Below are 15679 nucleotides of genomic sequence, written 5' to 3' on the forward strand. Positions count from 1 at the left end.
GCAGAACCCTAGGGACCGTGGAAGCAGCAACCACAGAGCTCAAGACGGACGAGCAGCCTCTCCGAACAAGCTGCCGTCCGTCACCCACAACCCCCCGCTGGGTGACCGAGCTCCCCTGTGCGTGCCCCGTGCCCCGTGTGCTATTTGCCGACCACACCTCTGCGCCTGGCACGGACCATCCGTTCTCTCAGACTCTGTGATGGCTCTTCTAGGTGAGGGGACTGGCTTGGTGGCTCAGTGACAGAGACCAGGGGCAGTCAGACCCCAGCCCCTTCCCTCCTGTGCAGGGGACCCAAGGCCTGATGTCAGGAAGCAGCTGTCAGGGAGGGTGTGGGGGTGCTCCCACAGGCCGGGCTCTCACCGCAGCTTTGTGAGTGCTCCAGGAATGTCCTCAACTTCCTCCAGCCCGATTGTCTCCTCTGAGCAGGGCGCCTCGCGGCTGTCCACAGCACGGGTGGGCAGACCCGCGGGGAGATCTGATCGCTGCCCTGCAGAGGCCCAGAGACACCTGCCAGGTGGGGCCGGGCTTCGTGCAGAGGACAGGAGCTGCCCAGACGATCCTGCCCGAGAGCAGGGGTGGCGACAGTCAAGGGCGGGTCTTAGACCTGCCCTCGTCCCAGGGCCGATGAGGGAGGTGGTGCCCACCCCTCCCCCCATGGGAGCCTGGGTCTCCAACCCCCCATCTCACATCTTTTGCCCAAGATACAGGCAGGGGTGAGCAGGGAGCCCCCACTGACCCCCGAGCTCACCTAGGAAAAAAGCTTAAATCCACCCTCCAGACTGTCCTGGGCACGATGGGATGGGGGCTGGGACTCTGCACCCAAGGACCTGGCCAGGCTGGGGGTCTGTAGCTCCCTGCCCTGTGGAGCCGTGGCTTCCCTTGGCTGCCAGGTACCCGAGCACCGCCTTGCCGGCCCCACCAGATGGTGTCGGCCTCAGCACCACGCCCCGCTGGCCCCTGGCTCACAGCTTCCGGACAGCTGCAGACAGAACCCATGAGCCGGCAGCTTGGGTGGGAACGGCGGGGCTGGGCTCTGGCCAGCAGCCAGCGTCTGCATCCCGGCGGCCTTGGTGGCAGGGTAAGAGGTGGTACTCTGGCTGGACCGTGTCACCTGTGGGGTCCCAGGGCCGTCATGCTCTGGGAAGGAGCTTCGAGCTGGCCGAGCTGGCCCCCAGCCCGCTTCAAGGCCCCCGGGATGGGCAGTCCCCCGGTGGCTCACTCCCCTGACCTTGACCTCGTGCCCTTCCAGGCCAGCAGCCCAGGTGCCCCAGGCTGCCGGCTTCTCGCTCTGCCTGGGTTTCTGGCCTTCAGATGGGGTGGGTGCTGGGAGACAGACCAGACAGGGGGGTGAGGAGAGCCTCGCCTGGGCAGTGAGGGTGGGGTCGGCTATGAGCCCCCCTCCCCCAGCACTGCCTTCCTCCGGGGCGGGGGGGGGGCAAGCAGAGAGCTCCCCCAAAAGGGTGTGACATCTCCCAGCAGGGCCCAGCATGGGCGGCCCTGCCCAGACACCCTTCCAGAGTCCCAGGGGCCTGGGGGACCACTTGTTCCGTGGGGTTCTGAAACAGAAGCAGAACCGTGCTGGCACCCGAGTGGGGCCCGAGGAACGGAAGCCTGGGTTGTGGCTGGACCTGCTCCGCCCGGAGCCCCCGGCCTCCATCAGCCGGGTGACTGGTTCACGCTCGGAAGCACTGGCGTGCCCCTGTCAAGTCCAGAAGCCTCTCCTGTTCCCCTAGCCAGGACCGACTGCCCCTCAAGAGTCCCCAGGGGCAGAGGGAGGCCGCTGAGCCCAAGCTGGCAGAACGTGGGTGTCTCGGGTAGGGAACACCACCTCCCTTTATACCTGGCGAGGCCCCCAGAACCCACCAATCTCACTGGAGACTAAGGGGCAGAGCCCCACGGCGGGGCCTTGGCAAACCCCACTGCCAGTGAGGGTCTCTGGTCCCCGCCTCTCAGGCAGGGTGGGGGGAGGGCCTGGCCTTCCTTCCCGGCAGCCCCCGCAACCCCCTCAGGACGGTGGGGTGGAGGAGGGAGGAGGAGGCAGGACGCAGGGCCAGAGGCCCGCAAAGGGACCCTCACTCGGCCAGGAGCTGCTCTCGGCCCCTCCCCCACACCAGACCCAGATGGAACCCCCTGCCGGTGAGTGGGAGATGGTCCCGCCTCCAGGGAACCCTCGCCTGCGTCACAAAGGAGGCCCGGAAGCCTCAGTGGAACCCCACCTGAAGCCACTGCTCTCCGGCCCTGGGAGCCCTCCCACCTGGCCCCAGCTCACGGGAGCTCTAGGCCAGCCCGACCCAGCCTTCTGAGACCTGCCCGTGGGACGCGGCCGCCCCCGAGTGACCTGAAGGTGAGCCGAGGGAGGGGGCCTGCCTGCCAGGGCCGGCTTTCCTGGGCAGCACGGAGGGAGCACCCTAGCAGCACCCAGCCCGTCTCCCAGGGGCCGGGCAGAGCATTCTGTGAGCACGCCCACACCGTTCCCCTCCGACGAGCCCCATTTCCTTGGCTGGCCACGATAGCCCGGAGAGGCCTGCTCTGATTCCCCAGCACTTGGCTTTGCCCTTAGCCCTCAATATGAAAGTGTGTGCGCACTTTTCTGCCAAACCGAGTTCCTGGAAGCGAGCGACACAGAAGGAGAGAACGCATTCACTAGTTCTGATCTAAGACAAAAGCCATTGGAGAGGCCGGAGCCACAGACCCAGCCAAGGCTCGGACCCGTCCAGCCGAACCCATTCCTTCGTTCATCGTTCAGCGGACGTTGGTTGATGCCTCTGGGGTCGTGGGTACCAGAGTGGGTGCTGGGGACCCAGGCAGACGGAGCCCCGCGCCCCCATGGTGCCGACATTTCCCATGGGGAGGGGGACCACGGAAACAGAAGTCAGGGACATCGAGCCTGAAACGCACATCTGGTGGCAAAACAGAAATCAGGTCCGGGGGTCAGGCTGGTGAAGACGGACCCAGGGAAGGCTCCACTGGGAAGATGGCCTTGAGCAGGGGCTTTTGGGGAGTGAGGGGGCGGGGGGAGGGTCTGGGGGAAGGGCAAAGCCTCCGAGGAGGGGTCTGCCGGGCGCTGAGGGCGGAGGACCATATCGGGTGCGCAGAGAGGTGACGGGGGCTGCGGAGGGTGCCGAGATCAGTGCAGGCCTGGCTTCTCTCCATTTGGGTCATGGAGCGGGTGAGGCCCGGGGAGAGTAAGACCCGCCTAGGACTACCCATCCCCCCCCGCCCCCGGCCCAGAGCGGGAGACAGAACTCAGGCAGACCCCTGGGCATTGGCAGGTAGGGACACCTGCGCCAGCCCCAGCGTGTCTCAGCAGCCGCGCTTGCCCGCCCACGGGCCCGACTGGCATTGTCTTCCTCAGGCTTTTCCCGAACTCTCGGCCCTGCCCGGTGCAGCGTGGGCGCTGGTGCGGGGCTCGGCTGTGTCACGGTGTTTGAGGACCGGGAGTCTGACGCACAGGCCAGCGGCCAGCTGTTCCCAGCTGCACAGCCGTCCCAGGGGCAGGGCTGTGCGCGCCAGCAAAGAGGGGCGTGTGCACACCCACTTGCCAAAGGGAGCGCAGACCTCAGAGCCCTCGGGGTCTGCTGTCCCCGCCTGTCCCCAGGCAGCACGCCCTCTCCTGTCTGCCACAGCCCTGACGGTCCTCCGCCGCTGCCCACCCCTGGAGTGGCGGGGGCAGGGGAGGGTGGGGAAGGGGGACACAGGGATGCACGCCGGCCAGGTGGCTGCTGGGGCTGGCCTTCATGGTCACTGCCTGCGTGGGCAGCCGTCCTTCTGGTCTCCCCAGGGTCCACTCCTGGGCTCCGGCCGGGAAAGGTGGGCGGGAAGCCCAGTGGCCCACGCCACCTCCCAGAGGGTTTTCGGGGCCCGTAGCTCCAGGACCCCCTCCCCAGTCCCGGGCACTAGGGCCCCAGGCCGGCTCCGCTGCCCTAGCCCCTTGGCAAGCATGGGGAGCTGGGCCTGCCGGGTCCCTAGTGCCCACCCCCAGCTGTGAGCAGAGTGGTCCCTGGACGACCCCTGCTGGAGAGCAGGCTTGGAGAAGCCGACCTTGGGGAGAGGTTGCCACCATGGCCCGCGGGCCGCACCGTCCCCACCCCCCACCGGCGCCTCGGGCCCTCAGAGACTCTGGCCTGGGGAGACCGGCTAGCGAGACACAGGCCGAGAGCCGGCTGTGGACCGGGCGGTGGGGACAGGAGCCCGGTGTCCTGAAGGGACCGGCACCGGCCTCCCAGCCTCAGGCAGGGCCCCAGGGGCTCTACGCGCGGCTCCCCACCCTGGCCGGACACACAGCCCTTGCCCTTGGCCTTGGACTTTCTCAGCTGTGCACTTTCCCCCGTCTAGAGACTTGGCGATGGGGAAGCCCGAGAGCCCCGTAGGGATGGTGGAGATTGCCGGCTGGTCGGGACAGAAGCGCCCGGGCCTCCTGGAGGGGGGGCTGCTGCTGCTGCTGCTGCTGCTGAGTGTCGCCCTGGTGGCCCTGGGCCTCCTCTACGCCGCCCGCGGCGGAGGTGAGTGAAGGCGCCCCCCGCCCACCCACCCCGATGCGCCAGTCTTGTCGACAGGGCAGGCGGGGGCCCAGGGTCCGCACCTGGCACTAACCTGCAGGGCGCCGCTGGCCCCTTCCGGAAGGCTCTGCCCAGGGCCGGCCGCCCCGGCCGGTTCCGCGGGCTCCGCGCAGCCCCCTCCCTTCCCGCACTGCGGTCCCAGCCGGCAGGTGGCGGGAGCCGCGCTCTTCCCCTGCGCTCACCTGTGTCTCACGGAGGCGGCTGCCATCCTCCTCCTCCCCCGCCCTGCAGAAGCCGTGACCCCCAGACAGGCTCCCCTGGGTGCAAGACGGTGGGAGGGGTCAGACCGGGCTCCCGGGGGTGCAGCCGGGGCTGCTGCGCAAGGACACTCCTCTCCTGGTTCCCCCTCCGCGTGGATAGGGAGGGGCTGTCCCCGGCTTGGGTGGGGGGCCTGGCGGGGGTGGGGCTCACGTGTCTGCACCTGGGCTGCACCCTGCTGCTCACAGGCGCCACCCCAGCCCGGATGTGGGTGCTGACCCCCCACCCCCACCCCCAGGGCAGCGGGCGCGGGACTCCGGAGAGGGGCTCACAGTAGGGCATCACGGCCTTTGTCACTAGAATGACACTGGCCTGGCCCTGGCCCCGTGCACCGCAGGGAACCAGCCATCCTTTGCTAGACGAGGCTATTTCCGGGGACCAGAAGTGGGCGCAGCCTGTGGATGTGATGGGCGTCCCAGCCCAGCACTGCTCCCAGCCTGTCCAGGCACCCGGAGGGCCCCTGCCAGCTGCTCTGGTCTCTGGCCCCTCTGGGACCCCCGCCAGGGTGGGGGCACTGCCAGCTCCAGGGGCAGGAGCCTCTGGCTGCACAGAGAGCCCTGGGGAGCCCAGACCTCGAGGAGCCTAGTTCGGGGCTCGCTGGGCTGGAAGCACCTGGTTCAGAGGCTTCCAGAGGACGGGACTGTCCCCCCGGCCCCCACCCCCCAGCTGATCTCGGCCTCAGGCCCTCTGAGTCCGCGGAAGAATTTACATGCAGTGTTACTGTGTATTTCCCAGTGCTTTCTCATTTCCACGATGATTTTTTTTCTTGGATTCCTGAGTTATTTTGAATTTTTTTTTTCTTTTTAATTTCCAGACGCACGGAGATTTGGCCAGTTACCTTTTCTCATTGGCTTCTCACTTAACTGCATTGTGGTCAGAAACCAGGGTTTACGCGGTGCTGATTCTTGGGTGTTTGCTGAGGCCCGCTTTGGGACTGCCACGTGGTCAGTTTTGCAAATAATCCACGCGTGTTCGTGGAAGACACCCAATCACTAACTGTTAGATGAAATTGGAGATACAGATATATCCACACCAATCGAATCTTCTATATATTCGGGGTTTTTTTTAATTTTCTTGTGTGAAATCTTGCACTAGAGAACCGCCAGTTTTCCTCGTATTTATGCCAAGTATTAATTTGTCTATTTTAAGGCTACGTTATTATGTGCGTCTTCACACAGCCTATCATTGCACAGTGACACCTTCTATCTGAATGTCTTTTGCCTAACGTTCTGTTCTGTGCGACGTGCATATAACCACTCGGCCCATTTTCTTCCATTCTTTCTCTGTCAGACCTTTTGTGTCTTTCGCCTTCGATGTGTCTCTTGCAACCGTGTGAATCTGGATTGGATTGGGGTCTTTGTCTCTTACCCGGAGAATTGAGTCTTACTGGCCTTCGTTATGGTTGCCGTCCGCCTTCTTTTGGGTGGCTCTGTTATTTTTTCCTCCTCTATTTTCCCTCTGCTAGCGTGCAGGTTTTCGATCATCACTGTCCATTTAGGGGTTCTCGTTGATTTTTTGTTTGGACAGTTGTTTTAAAAGTTACGGACAAGTGCTTTTTGGGAAATCACACGCGTTTTTATAGAAATTACAGTAGGAGATGAAGCCCCATGTCCGCGGTCCTGCCCCTCCTGGAATCCTGCTCCTACGAAGCAGCCACATTCACTTTCCAGCACGGAAGCCAGCAAACGCTGGCCCGGGTTTTGTAAATAAAGTTTTATTGGAACACAGCTGTGCCCACTCATTTATGTATTGTCTGTGGATGTTTTCCTGCTACAAGAGCTAAGTTGAATTGGTCAGAGTCTGTGTGTGGCCCACAAAGCCTAAAATATTTATTGCCCGGCCCCTGACAGGAAAATATTGGTAACCCTTGGACTGAGGTGGCTTTCCGTATCTAAACCTTGACTTTGAACCTCTTTTACTGTCAGTGTTGGGTCGTGAGGAGGCGTTATAAGCTTGTGGTTAATGCCCAGGCGTGGCATTTTATGGGCATTTTAATGCCCAGGCATGGAGGCGTGCCAGCCCCGCCCCCAGATCCTATTGCGTGACCTTGGCAGGTTTCTTCCGTGCCTCTGTGCCTCAGTTTCTCCGTCTGTGAAATGGAACATAACATAGTACACACACAAGAGGCTTACTTGAGGGCCCATGATTTAATGCATCAGTAACACTTAGAAAAATGCCTACGTCTGTCATGGTGTTCGTGAGCAGATTTAATGGCAAAATAGTCGATTTGTCATTTACCCACTATCAGTATGGTTATCGACGTGCCGAAGGGAAGGCAGATTCAGCTCCCTACACAACCCAGACCCTGCCCTCGCAATACAGACGTGTCCGTGCTTTGTGGTAAAGACTGAGGGTCATACACAGCTGAGCTATGAAGAAAAGTTGGGTCGCGTCTCCTCTCTTTGCCATTATCTGGTTTCCTTGTCATTAATAGCTACCTCGTTCCAGAGGCTTCCTTTTTCTCGGTCACATTATTTCATTACCAGCCCGTCTGCCTCTCAGATGTCACCCTCTTGGTCCTAAGATAGATTTTCGTGGATTGCGGGATGGGGCTTGAGTACCCAGTACTGATGGTTCCCCAACAGTGAATCACTTTGGTGCGAGTCCCTTCAAAATGACATTTCTAGGGGCGCCCAGGGGGCTCAGTCGGTTGAGCGTCCGACTTTGGCTCAGGTCGTGATCTCGCGGTTCGTGGGTTCGAGCCCCGCGTCGGGCTCTGTGCTGACAGCTCGGAACCTGGAGCCTGTTTCTGATTCTGTGTCTCCCTCTCTCTCGGCCCCTCCCCCGCTCATGCTCTGTCTCTCTCAAAATTAAATAAACATTTTTTTGAAAATGACATTTCTAAATCTGCAAGTTCTGTTCCCAACCTCTCTGATCTTTCCTCCAAAGAATTTTTCAATGCAGCTCAAGGAGCTACACCTGCGGTCTCCTGCACGAAAAGGTCCTTCGGACGGTTTGTAAACTGAGACGCAGCTGGCTCACTCCGCCTGGCCTCAGGTTCCGCTCCTTCAACAAGAGGCCAGATCGCTGGGGTCCTGTTCATGTCGAGGAAAGCCAAAGAATCCGTCATTCTGTGTTCCCCGTATCAATTATTAGGTGGTTATGAGGCGTGGTAATACGGTTTGAGCCTACACAAATATAAGGTATACAGTTATCTTTCCAGAATCCCATGGATCCCGGGTCTGGGGGAGCCTTGCCAGGGTCGCGTACTTGTTTTTGTTGTAAAAAGAAAAGCCATTCCGGAGTTCTCCGTTCTTTTTTCTTTCCGGCTGGACCCATTTTCCTCCTTCCTGGAGACCCTCCGTCAGGATTTATCCCAGGCAGGTGTGCTGGAAATGGACTTCCTCAGCTTCTGCTTCTCTGAAAAAGCCTTTCTTTCCTCTGCGTGTTGAAAGATTTTTATCTCTGAGTAGAGAATCCTCGGTTGACCGTTGGGTTTTTCCCTCAGTCACTCCGTTGCCTTCTGGCTCAGACGGCTGCTGCGGGAAAGGCCGCCATGACTCCCGTCTCTGTTGTTTCCATCTGTAATGTTTCTCCTTTTTCTGTTGCCCTCGAGATTTTTTCTCTCTGACCTCGGCTGCGGTGTGGCCGGGGGAAGCGCGTGCGCGTTTCAGTATTTTAGGATTCGTGCTACGTGTGTTCTTTGGAATCTGGGAGTTCTTTGGAATTTGTTCGACTCATTTTGGGAAACTCTCAGCCATTATCTTTTCAAATATTTCTTCTGACCCCTTTCTCTCTCTCTCTCTCTCTCTCTCTCTTCTTCTCTTGACGGTTTGATGCTGTCCCGCAATACTTGGATGGCCTGTTCAGTGTTTCTCACCCTTTTAGTCTTTGTGCTGCGGTTTAAAGAGTCTGACCCGAATTAGTCTCCACGTTCGCTGCCTCTTTCCTCGGCTGGATCCAGTGTGCTGGGCAGCCAGTCAGGAAAATCCTCCACCTGTAATAATATGCTTTTTATTTCTGATATTTCCACATGACTCCTTTTTTATAGTTTCTATCTCTGCTGAAATGTCATATCTGTTCAAGCATGCCGTCCTCCTTTTTCATTAAATCCTTTAACGTATCACCCATAGTTGCGTTAAAGTTCAGCTCTGATGGTGCCAGCATTTGGGCACTCTCTGAATCTAGTTCTTTCTTTTTTTTTTAAGTTTTTTTTTAAGTATTTACTATTGAAAGAGAGTCAGAGCATGAGCAGGGGAGGGGCAGAGGGAGACACAGAATCCGAAGCAGCTCCAGGCTCCGAGCTGTCAGCACAGAGCCCGATGCGGGGCTCGACCCCACGAACCGTGAGATCGTGACCTGAGCCGAAATCAAGAGTCGGGGGCTCAACCAGCCGAGCCCCGCAGGCGCCCCTCTGTGAATCGAGTTCAGCCGATTATTTGGTAGCAGCGGACCGCTCGACCGCCTTTCTGGCTTTTGCCTGTGTGTGTCTCACGCACCTTCGCCAAATCCTGAATACCACGTGGGGAAGAGTAGAGACTGAGGCACATCGTGTTTGTGGCTGGAAACAGGGACATGTGTCCTGCCAGTCTGTTGGTGTGTGGGCTCGACTCATCTAGTCAGGAGTCACCCTCGGGGGCGCCACGGATTCGAATTCCTCCAGCAACCGGCTGCCGTTACCTCCCGTTTTCCCCTCGGCCCTGCCTCAGCCTCACTGGCAGCGGCCCCCGGATGCCTGTGACACAGAGGGGCCTCTCTCTGCGCCTCAGTCCCTCCACAAAGGGTAGGTGGTCAGTGCTCGGCTCGCGCCGGGGGGCACGCGATCCCTGATGCACTGGCCACGTCTGGTCTTCAGCCGCCCCGAGCCCTGGACCGGAGCATCCCTGTGCTGGTCCCCTCGTCCACCAAATTTTGCTCCACCCCTGAGTTTCCCGCCCTTGCTCTAGAGGCAGCAGACGTCAGCTTGATGTCATGCTAAGATCCTGGGGCCACAGGGGGCTCCTGTCCCTGTCCCACGGGCAGAGGATTTTTGGTTCTGACCCTCCTCCAGACCGGTGGGCTTTTGCCTGACCCCTGGAGGTGAGAGCTTTACTGCCTTTTCCCCAGCGGCTCAGGCCCTGGCTCCCAACGAGAGGAAGGGGCGGGCAAGCAGGGGAACCTGGTGCGTGTGCCTCAGCGGAAGCGGCTGACGTCTGGCCTGGGCCCCTGACGGGGCTCTCTCTGGCCTTCTGATGGCTGCCCCCGGTGTCTCTCGTCAGCACCTGCCGAAGACCCCCGGCTAGAACACGCGAGTGAGGCAGCGTTCCCTCCCGGCTGTTCCAAACCAGCGAGCCAACGCGCGGGTGGCCTCTAAGAACGCGCGAAGATCGCGCCTCCCTCCGTCCCTCTTACCCACTTGCGTGGTGACCAGTCTCACTCCTGGGTCCCGTCAGAGGGCGGACGCTGTCGTCCCTCCTTGGAGGGGCTCCTCACGCTCTGAAACTGTTTCCCGAGTTGCTCTCTGACCTCAGGCCCTAGACGGGGCTCTCGAGAAGCTGTGACGTCTGCGGACGATCTAGACTTCTCTTGTCATTAGGACGGGCAGGGTACTGTCGTGGCTGCTGACGTTCCAAGCAGGAAGCAGACCCCTTCTACCTCAGACGTGCGTGTGCCTGGTTAGCTAGTGAGGCGGTCAGCTGACGGACACCTCTGTTCTGCTTCCCGACACGCAAGGATTTAGAGCCGTTCGAGTCTCTCCCGTGCCGGCTCCGTGTGGTCGCGGGCAAGACTCGGTTCTCTCTCACTCTGGTCTCACGGAGGCAGCGTTAGTGAATACAGCCGGGTTCATTGGGCTCATCGCACGCCCCGCGAGCTTTCTTCGTCCTCCCGTCTCCCGGCTCGGGATGTCCTTTCGAAATCATCTTTCTTCTCTCCAAAGCACGTGCTTCCGGAGCCTCCTATTCAAGGTGTGGGTTGTGGACCAGGGGGTGGCAGCCTCACCCGCCTCTTCTCAGGAGCTGGGCCCCACCCTGATGACTTCATTCAACCTTTATCACCTCCTCGGGCAGGCCCACCGGGAGCCAGGACCTCGGCCTGTGAACTGGGGTGAAGCCACGTTTGGTCCACAATAGGCCTCAACCTCTGTACTGTGATGGACACTTGAGGCCCTTCTTGTGACCAAGCAAGTGTGGGGAGCGCCGCGGTAACAATTTTTCCGCGGTAGGGACGCCTGGGTGGCTCAGTCGGTTAAACATCTGACTCCCGGTTTTGGCTCAGGTCACGATCCCAGGGTTATAGGATCGAGCCCTGCGATGGGCTCCATGTTGAGCTTGGAGCCTGCTTGTGACTCTCTCTCTCTCTCTCTCTCTCTCTCTCTCTCAGTCTCTCTCTCCCTCCCCCCACCTTTGCCCATCCTTCAGTGGTAGTTTGATGAGACAAATCTGGACCCCGTTCTCCCTCGATGGCTTAAAGATTTAGTCTCGTGGTCTCCTGGCTTCTGTAGTCGCTGTGCAGAAATCTGGGCCCGTCTAACTGTGGTTCTTTGTCGGGTGAACGTTCTTTCCCTCCGAGCTGTGTTTCCTTTGTCTCTGGTATCTTCTCACTTTTACCATGAGGCATCTGGCTGTGAACACTTGTTTTGTTTATTCTGCTTTGGGTAGGTCGTGATTCCCGGATCTCCGCATCAATACCCTGTATTCGTTGTGGGAAGTTGTGCATTATCTTCCTGAACGCTGTGTCTCCCTCATGACTTCTCTTCCCCCGCTCTAAGACTCTGATTACGCGTGTCCTCAGTCCTCCTCGCTCTATCCTCCGAGTGTCTCTGGGAAGGTTCCGTCTCTGACTTTGTCCTGCCTCCTGGGTAAATTCTTTTGGACTATATTCCAACTCACTAACCCTCTCTTCACCTGTGTTAGATCTGCAGAAATTCTCCCCCAAATAGCCTGCAATAACTCAGAATACATACCCTTTAGGACGCTGCCTTCCCTCGGGTGTGAATTAAAATGTTGGCTGCATTTTGCAGAATGTTGATTCTCCAAAAATATATCTGAATATGCCTGTACCTGCAGTGCAGTAAAGATTCCGTGGAACCCCGGAATTTGTGACATGTTGTCACTTAGGTTTCAATTAGCAAAATAAACAGTGCAGCCCGGAGGAAAAAATCCAGAAATGTGATCTTGGCAACCACGTTCTTTCGTGTTTCTAGAATTTACGATTTATTCTTTCACGGACTGATTCTTTTTAAATGTTTCTTGCCCTTGTTTTTAGTGTTTTCTTTTACTTCTCCAAACATACTCGCATGCGTTTCTGCATCAGCCGGGTTATTGCTTCCTCACAAACTGCCCTGGTGCTCGGGGGTTAAAATAACGTTCGTCTGTTGGGACGCGCACACAGGCGCAGAGCCATGGCCAAGTCGGCCCACCCAGGCTGGACTCTGTTCAGCCCCCCCTCCAGGGGGTCCTCGCACCCCCTACGAGGACCAGCAGGCGGGCCTGGCCAGAGTGGAGGAGGACGGCTTGAAGCCCCCAGGCCCCCTAGGGCCCGGGCTCAGGACCGGAGTAGGCATCCTTTCCACCACATTCTGTCGGCCCAAGCAAGCCACGGGGCCAGCCCACAGACGAGCGGGAGAAAACGTCCTCCGGCAACAGCATGGGGGCAGGGAGGAGTCGAGAGTGGGGCCCGTGATGCCCCAGACATTTGGGATCGGAGAATCCCAGAATACAAAATCCTTGGGGTTCACGGTTCTGCCATGTGCTGGTCACACCCGTGGAAGCTTCTCGCCGCGTTGGAGTGAATCCGTGCTCGCACTGGCTTTACCTGTGGGGACCCTGTGTCTCTTGGGCCGAGAAGCTTCCCTCCAGAGAAGGCTTGTTGTTTGTTTCCATCAGGCACCTGGGGAGGCCACCTGCTTAAAACGCACGTCTCAGCTTGAGGTTTCCTTGGCCACACGGTCAAGCTCATACGCGCACCCACCTGACGACCAGCCCGTGCTCGTTCTCCAGGGAGGAAGGCTGTTTTCCACCCTCTGAGATTCCTGTGGCCTTTTTTTCCAGAGAGAGAGAGACACAGGACGTGGTGACAGAGAGGGGGAATATAAACCATCCAAATCGAGGCCAACCTGTGTTATTTTTTTTAATGTTTATTTTGTGAGGGCAAGAGAGTGGGGGAGGGGCAGAGAGAGAGGCAGGAGGAGGACGGAGGATCTGGAACAGGCTCTGCGCTCTCAGCACAGATGCGGGGCTCGAACTCACGAGCCGCGAGATCGTGACGTGAGCCGAGGTCGGACGCTTAACCGACCGAGCCACCCGGGCGCCCCGTTTGCCAATGACTGTTAAGTAGGTCTACACCGTCTCCAGGTTTCCTCTGTTCCTCCCTCGTGTCCTGTCCTGTCCCAGGATCCTACGGGATGCCACGGAGCGTCATTCATCAAATCTCCGTAGGCGACTCTCAGCTGTGATGGTTTTTATGATCTTGTTTTTATGACCTGGACAGTTTTGAGGTGTCCTGGCCCCATATTTTGTAGAACGTCTCTCAGGCGGGACTCGTCACATGTTTTCCTCACGGTTGGATGTGTTTTGGGGAGGAAGGCCCGTAAACGAAGGGTGCGTACTTATAATGACTCGTCACTGTCGTTGACCGGGACCACGTGGCTCCAACATATAACGTTCGTCGGCTTTCTCCACCATAAAGCTACCTTTCCCGTCGCTTTCCATACTGTCCCCTTGGAAAGGAAGCCACCGTGGACAGCTCACGCCCAAGGGGCGGGGGGAGTTGGAATCCACATCTCTCCGGGCAGAGCACCTCCATAAACGATTTGGAGTTCTTCTGTATGGGGGGTTTTTCTATTCCCCCCATTTATGCATTTACTCGGTGATGTATTTACGTCGGCAGGGACTCATGGATGTGGATTTTATCCTTTGGACTAGGGTCCAGCACTAGTTTATTGTGTTCAAATCGCCCCAGCTTTGACCTTGGGGGCTCTGCCGTGGCTTTGGTGCTCCTCTGACAATCCCCCGTCACTGTGGCTTTGGGACTCTGGAGGGGGAGGGGAGCACTTCCTTCCTTTCTAGCCTTGTGAGATGTTCCAGGCCCGTCTTGTATGTTTTCTGCCCCCGTTAGAGAACGCAGCGTTTCTCCAAGGACCCCTGGCTCCCTTCACGGGGAGACGGCGTTAGAAGCCAGGCTCGGGTTCCTAGATGTGAGCATGGCTGGCGGGTCATTGCTTCCGGCCGCTGTCAGCCGAGGGCGTGCTCAGCCCCGTGTGTGCACCGTCTGTGTCTATGTCGGGCTAAATACGAGCTTCCTTCCAGCCCCCTGCCCTTGCCGACCTGCCCTCCCCCTGCAGCGGTGAGGAGTCTGGACTCCTGCCCTCCCCTGCTTACTTAATCCCAATCGTGGTCTCAGAACTGCCAACCTGCATTCCCGTGGGGATCAATTTCACCGACAACACCGCCGCGCTGACGGTCAGCTCCTTTTGCTTTTTTTGGTTTATTTTTGAGAGAGAGAGAGAGAGAGAGAGAGAGAGAGAGAGACAAAGCACAAGCTAGGGAGGGGCAGAGAGAGAGGGAGACGCAGAATCCGAAGCAGGCTCCAGGCTCCGAGCTGTCAGCACAGAGCCCGACACGGGGCTCCACCCCCACGAACCGCGAGATCGCGACCTGAGCCGAAGTGGGACGCTTCACCGACTGAGCCACCCAGGCGCCCCTCGCTTATTTCTTTTCATTGCTTCATAATAATTCCACTATGTGGCTGTAATACGGTTTATTTCTTCGTGACTCTGTGGCAGGACACCATGGTTGCAGAACCACAAACAAAAACACCCTCTGCACCTGCTATAAAATTCGCAGGCCGGCTTCCGTGTGGACGTGGGCTTTCCAACCACCTGGGGAGACACGTAGGAGTGGAATTGCGGGGTCGCCTTGTAAGGCCGCGTTTGGCTCTGTAAGAAGTTGCCAAGCCGGCTTTCGAGGTGGCTGCCCCCCCGGGGGTTCTGCGGGCTCTCCTCTGCTCTGTTCTGTGTGTTTTGGGTCTCTCCCCTGTGCGTTGGCCCGGATAACTTCCCTTGACACAGATTCCTTCCAGTGCAGACTCAGCTTGTCGTGAAGCCCGCAAAACAGATTCTCCGCTTCGGTTCTTTCCGACCGTGTCCGTGTACCTGGGGATGCGCACCACGTATCTGTCTACACGGTTCCCATCTTTTGCACCAGATCCTTTAATCTCGTGATCCTAATCACTGAAGACTCTGTCCGCTAACTCTGACAGCTGATCCCCGGGGCCACTTCTTTGGACGCTGCTGGGTTTTTCTCGATGATGGGCCACGTTTGCCTGTATCTTCACGCACGGGGATTTCTCTCCGCTTTCCTGCCCCGCCCGTGCCCTCGGGGAGGCCCCGGAACAAGGACCTGGCCCGTGGGGGAGCGGCGTGGGACCCCGTCCCTCGCACCAGCCCCAATGCTGGTGGCCTTACTGGCTCCTCCAGCCCGAAGCCCCCTTTGTGCAAGACCACCTTCCTCGCGCCGTGGCTCCCAAGGCGGTCATAGGTCCCTGTTGTCCAGGGAGGGCGCGTGCCTTTCTGGAATTTGCTTCTGCGGGTTTCCTGTCCGCAGCTCTCGGATGGGTGTTTACAGACTCCCGCGACTCCTTCTCCCGGCCGGGGAGGGAACCACAGTCGCTTTCAACTTTCCGCGTCCTCATCAGAAGCAAAAATCCCTTCTCCTCCTCGTCATGTCTCTGGCCGGAGCTCAGACGGCCTTGTCCACTGTCACTGAGTGTCACTGAGGGCGTGGCCCTTTGGGGTCCGAGGTCCGGCTCTTGTCCCAAGGGTCTGGGTTAACGACCCTGACAAACCCCCTGGGGCGGCCATGCCTTCGTGCCCTCTCGCCACTGCATTTTTGCTTCTGATTAGCATCGCTGTCCTGTCCCCACGGGCCGGGGCTCCCTGAGG

The 15679-nt window shown here is 58.9% G+C and overlaps 1 protein-coding gene across 1 annotated transcript in view; it reads left to right on the plus strand.

Annotated features, from left to right (window-relative positions):
* Positions 1-93: 93 nt before the first annotated feature.
* MMEL1 (membrane metalloendopeptidase like 1) overlaps positions 94-15679 on the plus strand; it is a 33232-nt gene continuing 17646 nt past the window's right edge. The window contains exons 1-2 of the mRNA XM_053899090.1: positions 94-2345; positions 4337-4503. Of these exons, the coding sequence (XP_053755065.1) occupies positions 4347-4503 (157 nt within the window). The 5' untranslated portion in view covers positions 94-2345; positions 4337-4346. The remainder of the gene's footprint in view (positions 2346-4336; positions 4504-15679) is intronic.

The sequence above is a fragment of the Panthera pardus genome, unplaced genomic scaffold, assembly GCF_024362965.1.
Source record: "Panthera pardus isolate Hobbes unplaced genomic scaffold, ASM2436296v1 HiC_scaffold_11, whole genome shotgun sequence".
Lineage (NCBI taxonomy): Eukaryota > Metazoa > Chordata > Mammalia > Carnivora > Felidae > Panthera > Panthera pardus.